General features: G+C 46.5%; 1 protein-coding gene across 1 annotated transcript; it reads right to left on the reverse strand.

Moving 5' to 3' along the window:
- Positions 1-619: 619 nt before the first annotated feature.
- Positions 620-2,886, reverse strand: tbxta (T-box transcription factor Ta). The gene is made up of 8 exons (XM_028964503.1): positions 2,687-2,886; positions 2,226-2,490; positions 1,994-2,128; positions 1,842-1,903; positions 1,689-1,750; positions 1,411-1,587; positions 1,188-1,311; positions 620-1,109 (listed from the first exon to the last, which is right to left on the reverse strand). The coding sequence occupies exons 1-8, from the start codon at positions 2,869-2,871 to the stop codon at positions 845-847; spliced, it is 1,275 nt and encodes a 424-aa protein (XP_028820336.1). The 5' UTR covers positions 2,872-2,886; the 3' UTR covers positions 620-844.
- Positions 2,887-23,553: the final 20,667 nt, after the last annotated feature.

The raw sequence follows: 23,553 nt of genomic DNA on the forward strand, positions 1-23,553 counted from the left end.
ACGTTCATTGTTTGTTCAATTAACAAGATTATAAATCTTCTAATTCTTCGATATTTTTTTTGATGCTTAAAGTGTAATTATTAAAATGTTTAGTCTGTTAATAATACCAAGCAATTGTAAAGGCATAGAATACAATTAGATTTCTATTAAATAATAATTCAAAAATAATAAATTATTAGTTTAAAGGCTCTTTGATATGACTGTTTAGAATGATTTTCATGACACTGAACACCTAGAACATTATTTTCAAATTGTAATAAGCATTGAAATATCACCTGTGTTATGACAACCACAAAATTATCAGTTCTGCCCCAACTCATGTCTGGATTTAATTTTCATATTAAAAAATTACATCAAGACTGTTCTTTATGCAAGTAAACAAAACCCCACATGCTCATCATATTGATGACAAAAATATTTATAACCAGACAAATGAAGTTGAGGGGAAAAAAATTAATTTATTATTAAAGTGACATAAATAAAACTCAAACAGAGTCCAACAAATACAAATAGATAGATATGTACATGTGATTGTTCAGGGCCGGAGCAACAACAAAAAAAAAAAAAAAAAACAGCAGCAAGAATGAAGCACAATTGTTGTTGTGATGAAGATGCGGGTTAATTACTTATTTACACACATGTACAAACAAAGCATATCAATCTAAATATTCTAAAATAATAATAATTTCATTAAAATTAATGTAACAGTAAACGCTCGTGTTCCTTGAAACGCCTTTGACTCGCGTTCTAGCGGGTGATTGGCTGGCGGAGGTCGATTTGGGCTTTGGTGCCATTCTGGACAGAGTCTGTGAGGGCAGAATGTCCCCGGCTCTTTGGACGTCTCTCAGTAGCTCTGGGCCACCGGCGCCCAGGACGCCGTCAGCCTGGCGATGGAGCTCTCGAACTGGGCGTCGCCCACACCCACCTCGGCCAGGCCGGGGTCGTACATGGAGGTGGGGGAGGAGACGGGCAGAGAGGAGGACAGGCCGGAGTAGGACACGGACGAGCCGCGCAGGAATTGTGACGTCAGGCTGCCAGGGATGGACCCCGACGCCGAGCCCGAGGGGCTAATGGTCGTCCCGGCAACAGCCCACAGACTGGGGTATTGGCTGTGGAGACGGGAGAGAGGTGGTTAGCGGGTCAATTCTGCAAATCCCGGATCAGAGCCGCCTGGCTCCGGGCCTCACCTGCTGTTGGAGGTGGTGTTGGTGGTGTGGACCAGGGTGCCCATGGAGCCGGAGTTGGGGATCTGCAGAGAAGACCAGCTGTCATGGGTGGGCAGGGTCCCTGATGTGTTCTCCATGTAGTTGTCTGCAGAAACACACAACAGTGAACGTAATCATTATTATTATTATTATATTATTATTATTAAATCATTAGATCAAGACGTAGGGGAGCTGAAGCCCTTACTGCTGGTGGTGCTGGTCCTGTGGGGGTAATGGCCGGGGTACGGTGCTGCCCTGTGGCCCCTCAGGCTGGAGTAGCGCTCGCAGTAAGAGCCCGACGAGTGTCCGGGACCCCCGGTGAACTGCGGCGGGCTGCTGCTGGGGCAGATGGGGCCGTTACTGGGCAGAAACCAGCCGCCCACTGTGGAGGGGGGAGGACGAGATGAAGAGAGAGAGTTATTGAGGACCCCAGCTGTATCTCCCACGTTTCACACCGGGTGTGTGTTGCTGTGCAGGCCTTACATTGCGAGTATCCGGACTGCTGACCGTCTCCACTGTGGTCCTGGACTTCCTTGTGGTCACTCCTGATATCCCCGATAAGGAGAGCAGCAGATTATACACACACGCACACACAGAATTACAACTTTCTGGTGAAAAGGTATGGATGTACTTTACCTTTCTTTGGCGTCCAGGAAGGCTTTGGCGAAGGGGTTGTGCTTGATCTTCAGCGCTGTGATCTACAACAGGAGACAGAACGGGAGAAGTGAAACCGCCGCCTCTTGCCGAGTTCTACAAAGTTCTGAGGAGATCCGCGCTCTGCAACGCACCTCCTCGTTCTGATAGGCCGTGACCGCGATGAACTGGGTCTCGGGGAACGACTGGCTGCTGATCATCTTCTGGATCCCACCGACCTTCACGATGTGAATCCTGGGCTCATACTTGTGCAAGGAGTTCAACATGATCTGGAGGGGGAGAATGACACCAGCATTTCATTTAATTATCCACAAAGGCCTTAGAATGAAGGAAATATTCCTTTTTTTGTGTGTGTGTTTATTCTACCTGTCCTCCCCCGTTGAGCTTGTTGGACAGCTTGACTTTGCTGAAGGACACCGGCGCCTTCATCCAGTGCGCGCCGAAGTTGGGCGAGTCCGGGTGGATGTAGACGCAGCTCGGGCTCTGCGGCTCCGGCTTGCCGCCCGGGACCCACTCCCCGTTCACGTACTTCCAGCGGTTGCTGTCGGCCGCCACGAAGTCCAGCAGCACCGAGTACATGGCGTTCGGGTCCAGGCCGGTGACGCTGGCGCGGAGCACCGGGAACATCCGCCTGGTTTAAAAACAAAAAAAGACGCCGGTTATTCCCGCCACTTCCTCCGGGCGTCGGGCCTGCGGGAACCGGCCGGCTCCATCGCAGCGTGCCAACACCTGCTTTCAAACCCAAGACCCTGGTCACACACCCCCGCTATCTGGAGGAGCTCCTGGAGAGAAGTTTATGGGCAATTAGGGCAGAAACGTCTCCGTACCTTCCAGTCTTGGTGACGATCATCTCGTTGGTCAGCTCCTTAAACTTGCTCCACAGCTCGGCGTCCTCCAGCGCCAGTTTAATGTCCCGCTCCGAGGCGTCGCCCTTCTCGCTGCCCCGGTGCATCTCGCTCTCCACGGCGCTGAGCAGCTGCTCCAGGCGCTGGTCGGGGCTGGAGGAGCTCATAGTTCCTTCGAGGTGGACCCGCTGGACTTCTGACCGCTCCCGGACCGCGGCCTGGATTTTAAAAGGCCAACCAAAGGCGGCATGTTGACAATGGGCGTGGCCGGCGCGAAGCCACGCCCCGCGGAACTCTTGATACTTTGTATTCATCTACTAACAACAACAAACAAACAAACAAACAAAAAACTGGAGATAATGTACTTTTAACTATTACAGTTGGCTGGACACAATGCACATTAGTTTATAATTTTATTACATTTTCAAACAAACACATGTTCATTACACAGTAATGTTTTCTTATGTGCAATATATGTACATTAATCCACTCTGTCCATATGTACGCATACATATTTTTAACATATATATTTGATACTCCACGTTTGATAATCCACGTTTTTTTCGCTATATATTTTTTATTATATTAAACTATTTCTTTTTCTGCCACTCTTATCTTGTACTGTGAAACTTTCTGGCATGGCAAAGTAAATTTCCCACTTGTGGGACTAATAAAGGATCATCTTATCTTATCTCCATTCATGATCTAAAATAATGGCAAAAACAGCCTAATTTTTTAAACCAAAAAAAATCATTGAAGAATTTGTTTCTACAAAAAGACTAGGTTATGTTGTACATTGATAAAATTAACACAGTTTTTTTTTTATTATTATAATAGTGAAAAAAGTTTTTTTTTTCAAACAGAGGGTGAACTTTTTTTTAAAGTTGCTTTGGCAATAATTTTTTGTTGTTGTTGTACTTGTTGTCATATTTCAACGTCAACTGTTAGCGTGGCTGCTTTTTTGGTTCTGCCGAACCTGTAAGAGTCTTTGAACTCTGCCGTATATTTGAGAATAATGCAAATCTTTTGTTGTCCGAAATACACACGAGGGAAGTGCTGTCTGTGTGTGTGTGTGTGTGTGTGTGTGTGTGTGTACTGCAGATGTGCCATTAGATGTGGATGGGCCTGAGGTGACACCTGAGGTGGGTGAGAAGTGAAAAATTTACAGATTCTGCATCATTCCATCAGAGATCAGATTTAATGGCTTTATGAATCCATGCATCCACTGTATTTCAGACAGGAGGAAATCCGCTGAAATAGCCCCGGGTGGTGTCTGACGTTCTCCTGATGTACCCGGGAGTTGGGATTGAAAGCGGGCCGTGAAGCACGACTCCCGTTTACTGCGCCACTTCCTATTCTGCAGCTCCCCAGAGGCCGTAAATGCGCAGCTCTCACACCTTCACATTCTTCCTCTTCATGCAGGCCCCGCCGACCAATTCCCACCGTTTCCACCATGCAGTCATGTAACGCTTGACACGGCCAGTCCAGCTCTCAGTAGATGAGGGTTGAGATATTGACGTCCAGTGATCCTGCGCCAGCCAGTGGTGGCGTGGGGGTTAAGCGAAGCCGCCCCGATCTGGACTCAGCACTGTCGCACCCGGGTGAGAAATATTACAGAGGCCTGGTGCTTCACAAAGGAGCAGTTATAAGACTATGCATATTTTCCAGAGGACTCCTCCGGCCCAAAATAAGTAAACAGGTGAGGTGGAACATGCAGAGCTGGGAAAAATGAGAGAACACACACACATTAAAACCAAGTGTCTGTTTGTTCCTTTTATTATAGTAGAGTCTTACGCCACGAACTACACACAGTCGTCCACCCGCTGCCCATTTAATTCAACTAAGTTGTATTCATTATTCAAGTATAGTGATTTTATTTATGCTGATTATTATGAAAATCATGAATCCAATCTCTGAAATGATTACGATAATACAAAACTGGGGTGAAGGGCTGAAGGTTTGTCTTTTAAATGAAATCTCTAAAAGATTTGATAGTTTTCACCACATTCTAATTATTCTCACATGAAATATTGTAGTCATATGTGTTTATGTCTCAGTTTTTTTTTTTGTTGCTGTTAAAAATGTGTATTTTAAATATGAATGAATATCACTTAAAAAGTATAAGAGTATTGTTGAATATTATAAGAAGAGCAACAGACAGATTTGTAATTTGAATGTGGAACCATAAGTCTGGTTGTTGTCATGGGACTTTGTGTCTCTGCGTGTTTCTGGTTTCTATTGCTGACTGTATTTTAATGTTTTTTTATGAGCGACGCTGCAGCTGAGGAACAGTCGGTGTGAAACAGGAAAGGCCCGGAAAACGCCGTATAAGCAGGGGAGGACCGATTCCTCTAACGTCACCTGAAGGCCCCTGTCCCCCACCAGCACCCGCCTGATGCGGATTCGGCCCCCAGAATACGTCTGTCACTGCCACGTTTCCACTTCAAGTTCAGGAAATCCAAACTTTCCTCTCCTAATCACCCGGCCCTTTGAAACCGATAAAAAGAATTAGCGGCTGCGGTCATTTACACCCCCCGCCCCGCCCCCCTCCTGCTTCAAGTGGCCACAATTGAGCAGGGGACCTTTGGGATGCTAATGGCAGATCGGGCTGCGGTGCGGAGGGGCTGGCGGAGCGCAGGCTGGGATCTGAGATTTACTTGTCACGGAAATGCATCCCCGAAATCTGAAGTATTACGTAAAAAGTCAAATATATGCAAATACGAGTAAGAAAATCATCTAATAATCATTTCATCTTGTCATGAGCTCATGTTAGCTATGCAAATGACCACACAAAAAAAAAACATGAAATTGAAATTGATAGAAAACAATTACAAGAAGAATAATAAATAGTCAATTACAAAGTTTGAAATAATGATTTAGTGGAGCCCACATCTGCTGGTGTGCCACATACTGTATTGGTGTGAATGAAGGCAGTTTCATTGCTTTTTTAATAATGAATGAAGCTTTAAAAGTAACGGGGCTTGGGTAACGAACATCCTTCCATCAGAACTCCAGCTTCTGGACTGGAGTTGTTTCCCGTCCCAAAAAAAATTAAAATATGCGGACACTTCGAAACGAGCCTCAACTGTCAAACGGCAGTGGATATTTTACACAATTAAAAAAGCTAATGATGCCAAATTTTCAGGGCGATCCTGAAATGAAATACACATCTTTGTCACACCAGCGCCGGGGCCGGGTGGAGAAGCGAATCCGCCATGATTTACTGCTGTTTGATGTTTGGGTTGCCTGGCAATGAAGTCGGCGGGACGATATGTGATCGTATTCGCCCGGAACCACGGTTCTGTTCGAGTTCTAGAACATTTCACTTGTTTTACTCCTGTTTTGTTTGTTGGTACACGTCTATTTCTACATTTGAGGATGGAAGTTTGTGCGTGTGTGTGTGTGTGTTTCATGTTGCTGGCTGTAAATATGTGCAGCTGAGCTCAGCAGACACCACAGTGTGAGAAAACACGATTAAATCCCTACACTTCAGACTTCCAGCTGTACCATCACACACACACACACACACACACACACACACACACACACACACACACACACACACACACACACAACAAGCAGGGGGGACTGTAATCAGCCCAGAAGTCATTTCCAGGATGGATTTCATCCAGAACTAGACGTTGTGACAGCACAATGAGATATTTCTGAAGCTTTATTTGTGTCCTACAGGTATGAGATGAAGAAGTGGGCCCTGAATACAGGCGCAGGATAAAATGTTGGAAAGTATAAAAATGGGTTGGTGGCTGCAAGGTGGCAGTACGAAGGCAGCATCACCACGCTGAACCAGGAGAAGGCCTGCCTTTTACTGCCTTCTCACGGCAGCCGCGGCTCTCCGGGACGCGTTACCTGGACAGCGGGGACACGGGTCTCGGCCAATCCGCCCAGGTGAACAAACAGCCGGCGCAAGGCCCCACATCAAAGGACATCTCATTAAAGGACAAGGAATACAGCCCCCCTAATCCCGGCTTTTACCGCGGCACTGGGCCGCCCCTTCTCTCCGCCTCTTTACGGGACGCCACCAGAGCGCCCCCTGCAGGTCCGGCATTGACTGGATTTTATTGACCATCAGTATTCATTGGTTTATTTAAAGGGACAATGGCCATTACTTACCTGTGTAAGAACACTGCCCCCGGTGGACATGCTGAGGTCACATTATCAACTTCCACAGGGATGTTTTGTATTATTAGTACTGTGTGCTGTTAAATTATATTTAAAATTCATGATCTACAATTGTTGGTCTTCGTTCTCTATCCTCAACCTTCTCCAAATTTTTTCTTTCATTTTTCCCCTCTCCCCTTCTTTTTCTCTCTCCTCTCTATGTTGACCTTCTCCTGAACTTCTCTCTTTTTCTCTCCTTTTTCCTCTGTCCCCCAGTCATGCCTGTCGGGATTGTTAAATAAGTTTAATAAGAATTCTTTTTATAAATTGCATTTCAAAAATCATTTTTCATGTGTGTTCACGTGTAAAAGAAAACCGGATGCTAAAGTTTGTGTGTGTGAGTATATACACACACACACACACACGCACAAATATATACATATATCCAGATCCGACCTTCACTGTGCACAGCTGCATTTTAATCCGATATCTGATATCAGATATCTGATATCTGATATCAGTTATCAGAACCAGCGCGTTTTTGGGGGTCCTGGGAAAGGATGTCTGTCTAGACTGAACAGACACCAGCAGCCCAGGGCTTTGATGGAGGCTCGCTCTTTGTAGTCGGCGTGGAGATGGCCTGTTAGTCAGTAAAAGTGAGGGATAAATGGCTCCCTAACAGGAAGCAGTTTACATGGTGACGCTCAACCTGCCTGTGGCCCCTATTGTCTGCCGTCCCCTGTCCCACTTCATTACCATTTCCATAAGAAAGGAGAAGTAATTGCCCCTTTTCTTCTGCCGACCCTTCATCTTTCGGTTGCTGCTTCTTCTATTTTCCTTTCCTTTTCTCTCCCCCCTCCCCTACATTTTCCACCTCGCTCTCCTGCCCTGTGTGTTGGTGTCAGAAACGCAGGAAGGGACGCAGGGAATCCGTGGACACGTTCTTGTCCATTGCATGTGAGTGGAGGGGTAACAGGGAAAGGGGAGATTTTCAAATTGACTCCAGCTCGGGTGCATAAGTGAAGATGCTTTTCCGAATTTGGACATTTCTGTGTTGTAAATTCCTCTTTGATGTGATTGTAGGTCAAGTTCTGATCTTTTGTGACACTGGATTTCTCCAAAAATTAGGATTCCAGCCCTCCAGCTTTGGACACGTCCTTTTTTAATTTACCGTAGGTAATGTCCGATGATCAGTGACACTGGTTTACTGGTTTCTGGGATCCTGCAGAAATCTGGTTTAAACAATCAGCAATGTTAGCAACAAAAAATAGATCTGGGCGGAGAGCAGGATCCCATGAAGGGATGAAGGTGACAGAACGAGGAGCCATCTCCCCCATGACACTTCCATTCAGCAGAACGACCCACCGCCACCTTCATCCCAACACATGCAAACCAGAAGGCCGCCACAGTCCTGCCGGGTGACCAAACAAGCCCCAGCATCCCTGATCACGTGACCAACCGGTGGGGTCTTTTATTAACAGCTGAGCGGACAGAGATCTGCATTCATCTGGTCTGCTGAGTTCATCTTCCAGGCCTTTCCCATGATTCAAAGTGCACCCCACTTGGCCCGTGGCCACTGGACTCGGCTGCCGAGTATCATTCAGTCTCCCGTTCACCTTTCACCTCTGACCCCATGCAGCTGCTGAAACCAGGGACCCCCGCTGCCACCCACGTCTCCTCCCGTCACCTTTATTTACTTATTTCTTTAGGCGTTCTGCAGACGGCGTCGTTTCCGAAGCCGGTTCTTCTCCGCAGGGGAATACTTAGGAAGCGTCTGATGCCTTGAGGGATGATAAATCATCATTTTAATTGTGAGAAAAAATCTGTCGGACAGAGTGAGAAATTGTGATTTGGGAATTTGAAAAAAGAAAATCACATTCAAATCAAGAATTTCAGAGCTCAGATAGAGAGGTTCTTTGATCACGAATTAATAAGTAAATAAATTGCATTATTTGCAATTTGGTGTCATGATATATTTTCCAAGTGGCAGCAGGTCAGGCTTCCTTTTTATTTTAATCTTGTGTGTTCTCCCTGCAGGCTGCTCAGGGTTTATTCCTTTTCTACGTTTGGCGACATCTCCCTTGATCCCTGCATAGCCGATGGGAGGGAGGGAGATCAGCAGCAGATGAAGCGTCTCCTGCCGGGACGCCACTGATCCAGGAACATCTTCTGTGGGATCACTACAAATATATCCCATTTTGGTTTGTCAGCAGAAGTTCAAAATTGAATTTATAGGATATGAAGCATGCACTTTCTCTAGTCAACAAGTCAAAAGCGAAAAAGCTGCCGTCTGAATTTCTTGTTAGTTTGATGTGAAACGCATGGAAAATTGCTGAACTGATTCTGAATATAGAATGACACATAACTGCATGTTCTCCTGACATCCAGCTGTAGAAGGTTCCATAGGTTTCAGGTCAGCGGTAAAGTAAAGTAAAGTAAACTATTAAATCTTACAGGACACAATGTTTCAGTTCCGTTACGCATATGGAATATACTCAAATTTTATACTCCTTTTTACGGCATAGCCTGACATCTATCGCATTCGTGATTGTAAGAAGTCAGAACCACTTTTTTGTATGTTAGCCCACGGCAGAAACATTTTATAACATGAGCAGCCCGTTGTTCTTCCTTATTGTGAAAACCACAATGGAAAACACTATACAAGTACACTGTAAAAATGTAAGTATTCTGCTTAATATTTTAGCATTTACGTAATATAAATAAACCAATTAAACCTGTTTTAAAGCCTGCTTTATTTACATTTATTTACATGACATCAATTCTGATATAATAGTTGTGACCGTGTTCACTTTTTACAGTGTATGCACTTAACACTAAGCATTGTGGAGATTGTCATATAATGATAATAAAGGAACTTTGAATTTCAGCAGGATAAAGTTCTTCATGCAACTGTAATTACGTGTAAAATACAGAAGTACTGTCAAAGTTCCATACGTGAGGACCCTCTGGTCCAGGGTGAGAGGAGAGGAGATGATTTGCGCCCCCTGCTGGAGACGAGAGGGTGTCACACCACCAAAAATTAAAAGAAAAAGAAGAATAATATACACACACATATACAGTACATTCCAAAAGATTGGACACATCTTCTCATTCAATGTGTTTTCTATATTTTCATGACCATTTACGTTGGTAGATTCTCACTGAAGGCATCAAAACTATGAATGAACACATTTTGTTCACAACAATTTTTGTTAAGTAACAATTTGTTACTTAACAAAAAAAGGTGAAATAACTGAAAACATGTTTTATATTCTGATTACTGCTTTGCACACTCTTGGCATCCAATTTTTGTTAAGTAAATAACTCCACATGTGTTCATTCATAGTTTTGATGCCTTCAATGAGAATCTACCAACGTAATTGGTCATGAAAATAAAGAAAACATATTGAATGAGAAGGTGCATCCAAACTTTTGGCCTGTACTGTATGTATGTGTGTATTTATTTAATGTTTGCACAGCATTTGATTTCATTTTCTTTTGTGTCATTTTTATATTATCAATCTGAACTTAGGTGACATTGGCTGGTGAGAAAACCAAATTCTTCATAAAACTTCATTTCATTCATTCATTTCCAAAATAAATGAAGCCCTCCACCTGTTTGTGTTGGCAGGTTGTAATTGTAATATTGGAATGCAATTCTCCCGAACCTAATCACGACAGAGAAAGCCGGATGACAAGACGCTGTATTGTGTAGATTACACTGCTCAGGCGGCGGAGGACGGGATCCAACGTTTCTGGCCTCCTGCTCTGCAGGCCGTCCACGTCGAACGAAGGGCCGCCGCTGATGAACCGCCTGTGGATATTTTATTCATGAGCATCGCATCTGGACGTACAGTAGTCAATTGGAAAAGCTTTGCATACATGTATGCATAATTCAATCAGCAAGACGGGTTGAGAAAAGCAGCGCAGAGGCGCGTAATCCAGGTTCCGATAAGCGCCGCTGAATGATGCATTTCCTGCTGCATGCGCCGTGTGTGGCTTTTATAAACCTTGGGCTGTGGTTCAGGTACGAGGGTGGAAAGAAGCAGCGTCTTTGTTCTCTTGACTGGAAATCAGGAACCTCCTCAGTCTTTTCAGGCCGGTTCAAAACTGATCAGCAGCGGCTGACTGATGTTGCTTAGGAACAGCTGGATCAGAGATAAAAACAAAGAAGAAACAATAAATGAAATACTGACCCTAGATATTTTACATCTCTGAGGTTATGCAAGTATTCAACAATTGTAATAATAATAATAATAATAATAATACATTTTCTATTGCACTTCACATTGTCCTGAAATCTGAAGGTTATGGGTTCGAATCCAGAACCGTCAAGGTGCCACTGAGGTGCCCTTGACACTGCTCCCCGGGCGCCTGTCATGGCGAAGGGTTAAATGCAGAGGACACATTTCACTGTGTCACCGTGTGCTGTGTTGCAGTATTTCACAATGACAATCGCTTCACTTTCACTTAATTTTTCATCTAGATTGATTAGTTTGAAGATGAGCAGCAGCTATTTTCTACATTTTTTTGTTAAAAAAGGGGAGATTGGAGATGGGACATTTTGGGTCTGATTTGGGCCTTTTTTACAGCAGAGGGGACATGACCAGTTTGAAGAGAGTAGTTTGTAACTGAGGGGATGATGGGTGCAGAGAACAGGTAGAAGGTTTCATCCTCCTGATAAGACCCTGCACCTCTTCCCAGGTGACAGTCTGAAACCATGGCCTTTCACGTCGTGTACGGAACGTATTATTTTAATGCTGCCTGTTAATTTCATATATATTCAATCTTGTTTTATTCTATTTTATACATTTTATATCACATTGTATTCAGGCTGTCAAAAAGTTTGTTCCTTAATCACGGCGCTCAATTTTAAATATTTAACAAATTAAAATAAAAGTAAAATATTTCCCTATTTCCGCTGACGGTAAACTCACACGTACCTGACTGAGGGTGGGCGTGTCAGCCAGGTTTAAACCTGAGCAAGACACTTAGCCCTGAGTGTCTCCAGGGGGACTGTCCCTGTAACTGCTGATTATAAATGTCATATATGCACATGTTAATGTAATGAGCCTCAGCTGAGAATCGCTGTAGAAAAAAAAAAGACTTTTAAAGAGAGAATTGATGAAAATCAAATTGCTGCCATTCTTCCCTGCTCCTCTCCTTTCTTCCTTCTTTTCTTCTCCTGCCTCTGACTGCTGCCCTTTGATTCCAGCCCGTCTAACAGCGCAAACCGTGACGAGCCGACACATTAGCGGCCTAATTGCTGAGAGCGCCGCGCCGCACCTCCTTCCATTTAATGAAAGCACCATCCTTTTTTTTTCTTTTTATCTTTTACGGAAATTGAAGCCAATTCGGTTTCGCCCGTTTGAGGAATAAAAATCGGACTGGTAACATCGTCCAGTTCAAAAGGTTTGTTTCCCGCCCTCACCCCGACGATCTCACGATCTCAGCCTCATCCCGTGAGCTGCTGCTGCCTTCTCTCAAAAATCGAAATGAAAACAGAATTTGAGAATGAGGAGAACCAAGGGCCGTAGCTTTCTGTCTGTCTGCATGGGGAGGGTCAGCTACTTTACAGAAACAGGAAGTGGCTGCTAGTTGCTAGTCACCTGCAGGAGGAAGTAACCTAGTTATTATTATTATATTATTATTATATCATTATTTCTGGGACATCAGAAGATGAACTGTAATGATGTTTTTTATAAAGGGGTGGAGCCTGTAGGCATGATTGACAGCTCCCACTCGCCCTACTTCCTAAATCTGGAAGATTTAAACCCCTCGCTGTCAGCACACTCCTCACACTCTGCAGAATCTCTGACAACAAGAAATATGAACAGTGGACCATTTTAACCTGCAGGTCATCTTCAAAAGCTAAAAAGGAAGGTAGAACCCAGTTCTCCTCCCAGAGATGCGCTGAAGACCATGAAAATTCTCTAGCGGTGAATTATGAAGAACCCACATGAATTAGCCAGATAATTGCAGGCCATTCTTAACAGGCCCGCTGGTGATCGCAGCAAGTCTCCACCAATGGCATCGCACCAACGGCTCCTGTCAGTCAGACTCAGTTAAAGCAATACATTTGGGCGAGAAGCTCATTGTCAGTGTGAATAAATGCAGATAAATGCAGAAAGATTATTGACATTTTTAATTACAGTTTGACCTGTCTTGTTGTGTAGAAATTTACGACAATAAAGAATGTCCAAATTTGTTCTGATAAACGCACAAAATCACAAACAGGGTTAATAAAAATGGAATAAAAACAGCGTATTTGTAGTAATTTTTTTTTTTATGCAAACGTCAATTGCATATATTATTGTGCACGCACTCACACAAACGCACACCTACACACATGCAGACCCACATGCATACACATAATTAAGCAAAAAAAATATATATTTCTCTCGGACCAGGGCGGGTGCGTTTCTGCTGTTTGGTCAGTAGAGGTCACCAGAGGTCAGACTGGGCCTTGCGGCCGGGCCCCTCCTCGCCTCTCCAGATGGGCGAAATGCTCTCTTCCTGCCTCCTTTATACCCCTCGGAGCCACACTGCTCCAGATAACAACACCCCCGTTCGCCGTCGGAGCGTTTTTTAAAATTAAACAGGCGCGTTAATTAATTCAAAAAGTGCCCGTAATAAAGCAACACTCAGAATAGCAGCACCGTCTCCTTCCTGCGGCGCAACTCCCCACCCCAACACACACTAATTCATTTCTGTCAAACAGATAATGCCGTTATGAACAAAGCTGCGGCCGTGAGCCGTAACTCGTTTTGTGCAGAAGAGGCTGGTTTTTAATTACATGAAGGAGTCGCCGGGGCCGATCGCTCACTTCCTGTTCACTTCCTGCGTGTCGAATGAAGCCAACGCATATAATTCCATTATCGAGTCCCGTTTGATAAAGTAGGTCTGTCCGATGAATAAAAATCGACTTAATCCGAAACCCTTTTGGCCCTTGTGCTTGTCGGTGTTTCATCTGTCTTTTGGTATGAGGACCCCGGAGCCGGCCCCTCACAATGGGCCAGTCCTGGGCAGCGTCTCCCGCTCAATGGCCGTTGTGTCAATAAACCCAGTGACAAGGTGACAGGGCGTCTGGGGGCTCTGCGTAAAGCAGGAAACGCCGCGACCTGCTGGGCCACCAGCCTTTTCCAGTCTGACCACAGGGGTCAAAGCGCTCGGAGGCGGCGGGGGTCCGGGAATGGTAGAAATATATCAACCGTCCATATTCGTAGATGATTGCTGTCGCGGGTCACGTTACCACGCCCGATAACGGTGGCCTTCTGTTTCTCTTAAAGATGCAAATCTAGAATCCATACAGACCCACAGGATTAGCGCGCCGTGACCTGAATTACGCCGGACGTCAACAAAGCCCCTTTATTTTACTTCACGGCTCACATCTTTCATTATTTTTATTTATAATAAATGGCAAGAAAGAAAAAAGGAAGTGCAGGGTGACAAAAAAAATCTTGAGTTTTTATTTTTGCGCTGAATTCCAGGATTATGTAAAATTAATTCAGTTTTACCAGGCCATGGAACAGATGGCTATTTCATTCAGGACTCAGGGTAGTTTTGTTGCCTGGCAATCTCTCCCCAAACCAAATCAGGGACCATAAACTGTCACTTAGGGGCAGCGGAATCTCGTTTTCTGTGCAAACTCCACCGCCAAGACAAAAAAAAAAAAAAAAAAACCTGGTCCCGTCACCCCGACCACCTCCAATGCTAAAGAAAAAAATACACAGACTACTACTATTCCTAAAATCTGCAACAGAAATGGTACAGTTTTCAAACTGGGGGCCAGGGTGCCACCAATAATAAGACGCGTTGGGGTTCACGCCCTGCGGTCATCCGAGTAAAGATGGAATTTTATCCATATTGGGCCACATTAAGGGAAAGCGATTGTCTATCCGGGGTGCATAGACGCACTGTGTTTCCAGAAAAGGTTCATTTTGCCACGCATGAAACCCAGACAGCTTCTCTGCCAGTGGGCGTTACATATTTAACACAATACTGCCATTTTTTTCCCACCAAAAAAGCCATTCATTTATGCAACGGGACACGTTGTACTAAGTATGACTGTGCAAATAATAATAATAAAGTGAAGTGATTGTCACATGTGATAGTCGGGGTGTTAGTAGCCTAGTGGGTAACACACTCACCTATGAACCAGAAGAACCAGGTTCAAATCCCACTTACTACCATTGTGTCCCTGAGCACGACACTTAACCTTAAGTTGCTCCAGGGGGACGTCTGATAAATGCTGTAAATGTAAATGATACACAGCAGCACACAGTGATATTTGTCCTCTGCATTCAACCCATCACCCTGAGTGAGCAGTGGGCAGCCATGACAGGCGCCCGGGGAGCAGTGTGTGGGGACGGTGCTTTGCTCAGTGGCACCTCAGTGGCGGGTCGGGATTCGAACCGGCAACCTTCTGATTACAGGGCCGCTTCCTTAACCGCTAGGCCACCACTGCCCCGTGTAAAGTGTAAAGACAATAAAGCTCCCTTCCCCTCCCCAACAGTTTGTTGCAAGAAGTGCGCTCTTAAGAAAGATGCAGATTTTAATGCGGAGAGGGAGCCTGAATTCAGATTATATTCCCTACACAGCAGCATGGTGTGTGTGTGTGTGTGTGTGTGTGTGTGTGTGTGTGTGTGTGTGTGTGGGTAGTGGGGGGTTGGTTGTGCGCATGTGGACCTTTACTTTTTTTGAAGCATGTTTTCGGCGGTTTTGTTTTAGAACGCTGGTGTGTCGGACTCCTGTGACGGAGGCCCTGAACTTTAAAAGCTCCTCTCTGCCTGGACCGAAGGCGGGAGTTTACAGGAACAGCAGGCCGGCAGCAGGCAGGCAGGCAGGCAGGGAGGCAGGGAGACAGCAGGCCGCAGCACACGCGGAGGGACACAGGAATGTATTGTATGCGTTGGACAGACAGGACAAACGGGCGAAATAGTGCTCAAGTTCGCCGAAACCGCGGCCGGCGCGTGTAGCCGTTTGGTACGGTGTAGAGGGTGGAATAATAGGCGGCCTTTAATTTTGCCCGGCGGTTTTGTGCCGCGTAAGCGCCGCGCGTCGTGCGCTTTCGTGGCTACAGACACAGTCACACATCCACACAAGTGCGCCGCGGAGGCATCGCCGAGGTTGCCGCGGCGCGCTGCGGCCCTGAAAGCGCACACAGTAAATTGAAGCGCGGAGCGCGCCGGAAAACCAGGACTGGATCGCCAGCGCCGCGTCCCGGGAGAAAGGCACAAAACGTGGCGCGGGTGGCCGTCTTGCGGAGCTCAGGGTGAACTATTGACTGGCGTCTCCGGGGAGTGGGAGCTGATGGACTCTGACCTCCAGACACGGAAAACGAGCTCTCCACATCTCACATATCGACAGTGTTGCCAGACGTGCGACAATTATCGTATTTGTTCCATAATTTACCCTCGGTACGACGTACGATCGAAAAAATGGGGGAAATGCCATAACGTACGATAATTTTACCGCTTCATTTTACATTATAAGTTATTTCATTAGCACGACAGCGTCCAGATATTTGCCTATGAATGTCGCGATCAGCGATATGAAGTACCGATAACAGACAAACTACAGATCCCATAATGCAGTGCTTCAGTTGCCTTGTTGCATGCCATCCGTCCTGTAGGTACAAGCTACGTTATACTCTATAATATGCACTGTCTATCATAATATGTGTTATTGAAGCAGATTTTCTGAGCAAAGTCAGAATGTGTACGATCATTTTTCTTAAAAACTATAACTTTAAGCTGCTGGTAGGATCTGGCAACACTGCATATCACACTCATGCAACACCAGGGCCTGTCAAGAATTCAAAGCTGGATCTGCTTTCATATTTCACATGAAATATGACATGCCAGGTTACTCTTATCTTTACTCAAATGTGGCATTTCAAGATGAAAAATCTAATTTTTGCAGACCCCTTGCGGATGATGTCACCAGCCTTTGTAAAACAAGATTAGTGCCAGAATTAGTCCATATTATTGACATATTATTTATATTGAAAGCATTATTCCATTTTGCACAGTCAGTTGAGCTTGAACAATCCCTTGCCTAAATTGACCTATGAAAGGACAACACATGCAACACACGAACCTTAACACAGATAAAATCAAAACAAAACACAATTACTCAAGTTAAAACTGAAATAAAAATGGAATCAAATAAGCATGACCATGTTTTTCCACTCATGAATACGTCATACTGTGTTTTGTAGATGCTGATGTCAGCTCAACAAGATGTAGAAAAAAAAGTTGTATGTATATGTGTGTGTGTTCTGAGCCAGACCTTAAAAATAAAAATATTAAAACAGCAGTTTAAAAACTCTGTTAATGCGCGATAAAATAATTGTTGCCGTTATTTAAATTATGCTTTAACATGATAATAACCTGGCACCAGTGTTAACACATAGCATAAAGCTGTTAAATAGACTACTAAATTCTTGCTTTTGCAGTTCCTGTGTGACAATTACCAAATATTTTGCCCGACAAGGTTATCCCAAGGTCCCCTGCAGCTCCAGCCTGATCTCTGCCGCTGCCGCCATCAGATCTCCAGCAGAGACAGGGACTTCAGAAAAGAGGGCTGAAAGGCACCCGAGTCAAAGTTAATCAAACATTAGGGTGCCTCAGTGATCAGCGTCAATGCGCCACCCTTTGAAAGGCGTGACACATTAGGCAATCAAGGGCAGAGCGATGAGGAGAACCCGCCCCGCCTCGGGGTGCCGTGGGACTAAACAAGTGCACACGCTCAGTCCCGATTTCTGAAAGGGACGACCAGCGGGGAGGTGTATTAGACAACACCCGTCCTTTGGAGAATTTGGGCCTACGCCTGTGGTGTCTGCACTCAGGCCCTGGCCGTTGGCCATGCAACATTGCCATCTGAAAAATGCACAGATAAGAAAAAGCTAGAATGGATTAAAACCCTGTAAAACAGTCTTAAGCAGTTAAACCCATTACGATTATCACGCAGGCTGTTTGTTGGCTCCTTATGAACATTTGTGACCTAATGTGGCCTAAAAAGAGCACCTATGGTTGTAAAATAGAGCAACAATAGGATTTTAAAATGAATGTTTATGGAAAACACATATCCTGTTTAACACAGTGGATGTGTAAAATCTCTTTTTCTGGATTAAAAAGTCCCCCCTTCCCCCCGAAACAGGGTGCCCTCCGGCACGCTTCTGCACCCACCTACGCTGCTGCTTTGATTCGGAGAGCCGCCCTTCATCCATAACAGCAGCCCGTCCTCCTCCCCACCCCTCGACGTCTTGGCCCCTTCCAGATCGTCACGTCTGGCTGGCACAAAGTGTTGCCGCGGTGACGGGGTTACCCCTCCCACGAAAACCCAGCTGTCGGCGGTTACATAATAGCGGGCCCTCTCCGGGTTTGGTGGATGGCTTTGTGCGGCTGCCACGGCGTGTGATTGCGGGCGAGATTAGGTGGCGGGCGAGGGGCTTCCTACCTGATCCCCGGCGGCGAAAAACAAACTGCAGAGCCACAGGTCTGGAGATGGTGGCGCTTCCCAGATTTCTACTTTTACCCTAAAAATCCCTTTTTAGTCAGTCCATTCAGAGAAATAAATTAAGAAAATCCAAAGACATTTTGGCATGGGATGAGTATGATGAACATCAATGAAAATCTGTTACATCATTTCAGCATATAAATGTGTCTTTTTACCTATTTCCTCTATATGTGGTATATATAGCCAATGAATTCTACAATTTTGATGTTTTCCCACATCCCATTGCTTATCAAGTTAGGCCAACATGTTCCAGTGGGATTTCCGAGGTGGATAAATATACGTATGGAGACGTATGTATACTAAAAAAATAAAAAAAGTCTCGCACGTGTGGCGGGCGGCGAGGAGGGAGGCCTGCTGTCAATTTATAGCATGACGGCTTGATTTCCCCAGGGCGTGGACTGTTAATTTAGCGCATCATGGCATTGTCTGTCCATGTGGCAGAGCCACCGTCAGGCAAAACAGCTAAGTTCCGACACTTCCCAAAAAAAAACAAAAAATCTATTTATCAAAACTGGGGAAAAAGTGTGTATGCAGAACAAATGACTTCCCATGTTGGCGTTCTAGTGACCTGTAATAGTGTAATTTTTGACCCAGAATATGATCTGCTAAGAAATCGAGAATGTGTAAGGAATGTTACTGAACACTCAGGGAGCGTTTGCCTGCACACAGACACACACACACTCTGTTCCCTCGGATCCGGCCCAGGTTTTTCCTCCCACTCCAGGCCATAAAGGGGAGCCGAGCCTAACATTAAATCTGTGTTTCTGCACATGCCACCTCCAGTGTTTTTTCTAGCCTCCCTTCCTCTTCTTTTCTTGTGGTGTACAAGACGTTTACAGGCAGATCTCGGCCTCCGAATAACAGCAGGTTCAGAAAAAACGCGGCTTTTATAAGTTATGGGAGGTTCAGTGCTACGAAGCAGACAGTCGTGTTTGAAGCCGCGTTCGTTTCCCCTGAAAGAGGCCGTGGAGGAATCCCTCCTTCGCCGCCTGGCCGTCTACTGAGCGCGCTCAGTGGAACAACGTTTCCTAAGCACGCCGTCATTCTGGGCAGTGCAATGAAAGCACGCTTTATCTCTCAAAGGATGAACATATCACACACACACATGTAAAAAAAAAAAAAAACTATTTTCTTCTCCAGCTTTTTCGATATCAACTCCGCAACAAGCTCCCTCTGTAGAGAAGCGAGTTTATGGGCTGAATAATTAACCAACAAAAATGGAACACAAACATAAATCGAGAGTCATTTCTTTTCTCCTTCTTATTTTTTTTTTTTGCCTGTTATTACTCGTCTCTGTGTGTCAGGGCAACAAGTAGAGCGGCCGGCGTTCTTCAATCGCGCCTCCTCCTGCCAAGCGGCTCCACGTTGGCACCTCAGCGCCTCGTGGTTCTGCGCCCGGGTGCCAGCTTGTCGTTGCTGCACGATTACACTGGGCCCGGTCCAGAGCCTCCCGCCGGGCTCCTGTTACCGGCGTGCGGTTCAGGTGTGGTCAACGTTCCCTCACTTCTGTTCCAGGCAAATGAGCCCTTTCTTCAGTGTCTCGGGCTGATTTGAGACTTTGTAGGCGGCAAAGGAAGCAGGAACTCCGCGGAGGTTGGTTGTTTCTACCAGGGCTTCAGGGCTTCTGCCCCCAGGCCACGGGACCCCGCCCCGCCCTGCCCAGAGAGCCTTGGGCCAGCCTGAGGTGCCACCACAAAGGGCAGCTCAGAGCCGCGTTGTCTCACGCGACTGGCCAGCGCGGGGGTGAGAGGTCGTCCCCAAAACGGTGCGGCGTCTCACACAGCTGGCCCTTCTCCGATGGAGCCCTGCGGAGGGGGTGTGTGATTGGTGGGACGTCATGTGAGTCTCATTCTCAGCCGGGTCAGGTGACTTCATTTTTTTTCCATCCTTCTCCCATCCAGACTCCCATGGGTCTGGAAACCCTTAACTTGGGGAGTTCCTTCGCTCATATTTCCCATCTGTTGTACTAAAATTATCTTTTTATTTTTGGGCGCGAGACACAGCCACTGATGCTACGCCTGTCTTTCGTGACTTAATGGTGTGATGAATATCCTTTATCACCACGATAAGCTGATAAGCTGCGGTAACTCTTATCAGCTCGGCAGAAATGAGACAGCCTAACCCTAGAGGTTAAAACAGCAACAACAGTCCATTTACTCACATCATTATGAGTAATGAGTGTGCTCCTTATTATATATATGTTTAAAGAGCCACTCATTCATCCCCCATCGGCTGGAAAAACCATTCATCTCCACAGAGTGATTCGGACAGAGCAAGGCCCCAGAGCGTCTCCATTCAGTGTCACCATCGAGTCAACGGTCGTCCTTCAGTCATCCCTGTTCCAAATGCAATTAAACACGCCGGCCTTGTCAGGGAGCTTCCTCCCTCTCACTGCCACTACTACGCCGCACAGTTCGACTGGCTCAGCACAGGACGGAGACTACAGTACCGGGTCTCCGGAACAACGTTCTTTTCATGAAGAGATCCGCAGAGATCCACTGATGCAGCTCATGAAGCCTGCCATGTGATGTATTGACTGTAATCGTCCAGAATGAGGAAGTAATGAGGAACTTCATTACATTTTATAGAACTGCAGGAAAATATTGTCGCTGACCGAATCCATAACTGCAATCTCTGGACGTTGGAGACCAGATTGGAGCAGATCCAGTTTTGCCGTGCGTTCATCTAAAGCTCTTCTTGTGCTTTGACTGGTTGGCTTCCTGGAGTGAAGGTCCCACAGTTTCCAGTTCAAATTGCTTGCACGAAACATGAAGGGCGTCGGAAATCCGAGCAATCCGCACGCAGCAAGAGCTTAACCGAAAGCCAGATCCTTTAAGTGGAAAAGGCAGATTCCGTTCCCGCTCTCACGGCGGTTCTGTTCGCCCCGCTGATATGATCAGAAGGCGTCTCGTTCCGTCCTCGCTGAACACTCGTCCGCTCCGGCTTCGCAGGTTCTCGGCAGGTAAACAGTGGAAAACGCACGGAGACAAGTCTCGCCGCGTGGCCTTTTATCCTCTCCGGAGGGAGCCGCTTTGTGTGCGCGGAGAGCGAAAGGGGGGGGAAGGTTCCGGAGGAGCCCCACTTTTCCTGGCAGTGCGCTGTTTAACCCCGCCACGCTTTGCAGGGCCCTGCGACACTCTCTTGCGCCGACTCACGCTGGGAGAAATTGAGGGCTCGGGGAAATCGGTCTCCGGCTCTTTGTGTCTGTTCAATTTTGACACAATCCTGAACGAGCGATGGGAAAGGCCCGTCGGCGGCACACCGATGGCGCCAGGCAGCCTTGTGGGCACCATATGCCCTGTGGGGTCTCTCAAGCACACCTAATGCTGCTGCTCCAAGGGATCGGACTGGAGTGTCCCTCGTGGCCCGAGTATGAGGTCAAGAACTGACATTCCATCGGTATGTTTATTTGTTAGCGGCCTATAATGGCGTTGATGTAGTTTAAATAGTCCGGAATTTTCCTGCGGAGCGTTCAGAACCTCGGCCCAGGGCGCTTACCTGGGGGTGGGGGGCGGGTGGCCCGCTGCTTCGCTCAAAGTGCCACTTCCTGTGTTCCCCAGCTGCCCGGCAACTGGCTGGACGCGGCCCAGGCGTGCTGGGTTATGAGTGTGTGTGCGTTACTATAACCGCTTGTGCACGTGTTTTTGTGCGAGTCCATGTGGGAGTGTCCGTCTGTTCCAGCGTGCATGCGTATCCACGGCAACGTGTGAATAAGCATGAATGAAATGTGTGTGGCGGAGGACGGTCAGTGGGAGGGGTGGGTCTTTTTTTCTGGGAGCAACACTTGAATGTGTGTGTGTGTGTGTGTGTGTGTGTGTTCCTTTTGAACCCAACCTGACTCCAGTCTTGTTAGGAAATTCCACTCCACATTACTGGGTTGTCTTGGCGATCAAATGGCTCAATTCCCAGACTGGATCCCAGGAGATTAAGGAAGGGAAAAAAAAAATTCTGAATGATCTGTCATCAATTAGCTTCCCTCAGACCTTACACTTCTGCCATGCCTCGGCCGGGTCACAAATTACAAGTTGTTTATACACGATCCAGAATTGTGTTTATACAGTTATGGTTTCTGACACTGACCGAGGGGGGAAAAAAAGTGCTTGCGGTTAAAGGAGCCCCGGCGGTGAACTTTGGAGGAAGCTACACATGTTCCGTGCGGTCGTTTCGCCTCCTTACTCGAGGTTCGCGCGCCGTGGTTTCCAGGCCGTGCCAGCGACGGGGGAATGCGCCTTTCGTCACTTCTCTGAGTGAGCAGAATCAGATTGAACCCTGTGGTCGGAGTGGAGGGTGCCGGCCTGGTTCAGCGCTGCGCCAGGCCTGTAATTAGCTCGCGTGCTGCCGCCGGATGACTTCGCCAAAAAAAAACTCAGCGCTGCCGTGTGCCGGCCGAGTTGCTGTTCTTATCACATTTTGCATTAAAACGGTCATTTAAGCGGTGCTGAAAACGCCCTTGTCACCTTACAGCCGTCAATTTGTTTATTGTTCTGACATTTCAATGCACTGATGGGGTTCAGAGACACCGTGACACTGAAATTATACCCATGATGCAGATTTTGGACTCTGTAGGTACCCTCCTCAGGCTGGAGGCCTTCAGGTAAAAAATGGGGTCCGACTTCTTTGGCCTTTTTCCGTTGCTGCCATTTGGTGAACGCCCGAAATAGAATGATGCATCATGGGGGAGCCACATACGAGGCTTTAGGTAAACAATCTTTAATCATCTGACGACAGTTGGGGCGTGTCATGGCGCCCCATTCACTTTTTTTCTAGCGCTTACAGTCACCTAACTGGTCGGCGGTCTGGTTACTCCGCCTCAAATCTTTGACTTTTGCCGGGACTTTTGTAGGGTGGAATCCTCAGTCTTTTTTTTTTTTTTTAACTCACAGATTTGGAATTTTAGGCCCCGATCCCCTGCAGCAACAGAGGGATAAGCGTGAAAAAGAAGTTAAATCGAAACGAGGTGCCTCGCAGTTTTCGTTTCTATTTCTAAAAGCAGCTTTGGCGGTGCTGCCGCAGATGCATTGTGGGTAACGGAGGAGTAAAGAGTAAGTACACGCCGGCATCCTGTATTAAAGTTCATGCTCCCAGCCCCCTCCGCGTCTGTCTGTATTCACCAGCACCAGGCTCATACTCGGGCTGATATAGTCAGCAGTTGACCCCCCCCTCCTCTCGCTCTCTCTCTCTCTCTCTCCCCACACACACACACACAC

The sequence above is a fragment of the Denticeps clupeoides genome, chromosome 20 (genome assembly GCF_900700375.1).
Source record: "Denticeps clupeoides chromosome 20, fDenClu1.1, whole genome shotgun sequence".
Classification (NCBI taxonomy): Eukaryota; Metazoa; Chordata; class Actinopteri; order Clupeiformes; family Denticipitidae; genus Denticeps; species Denticeps clupeoides.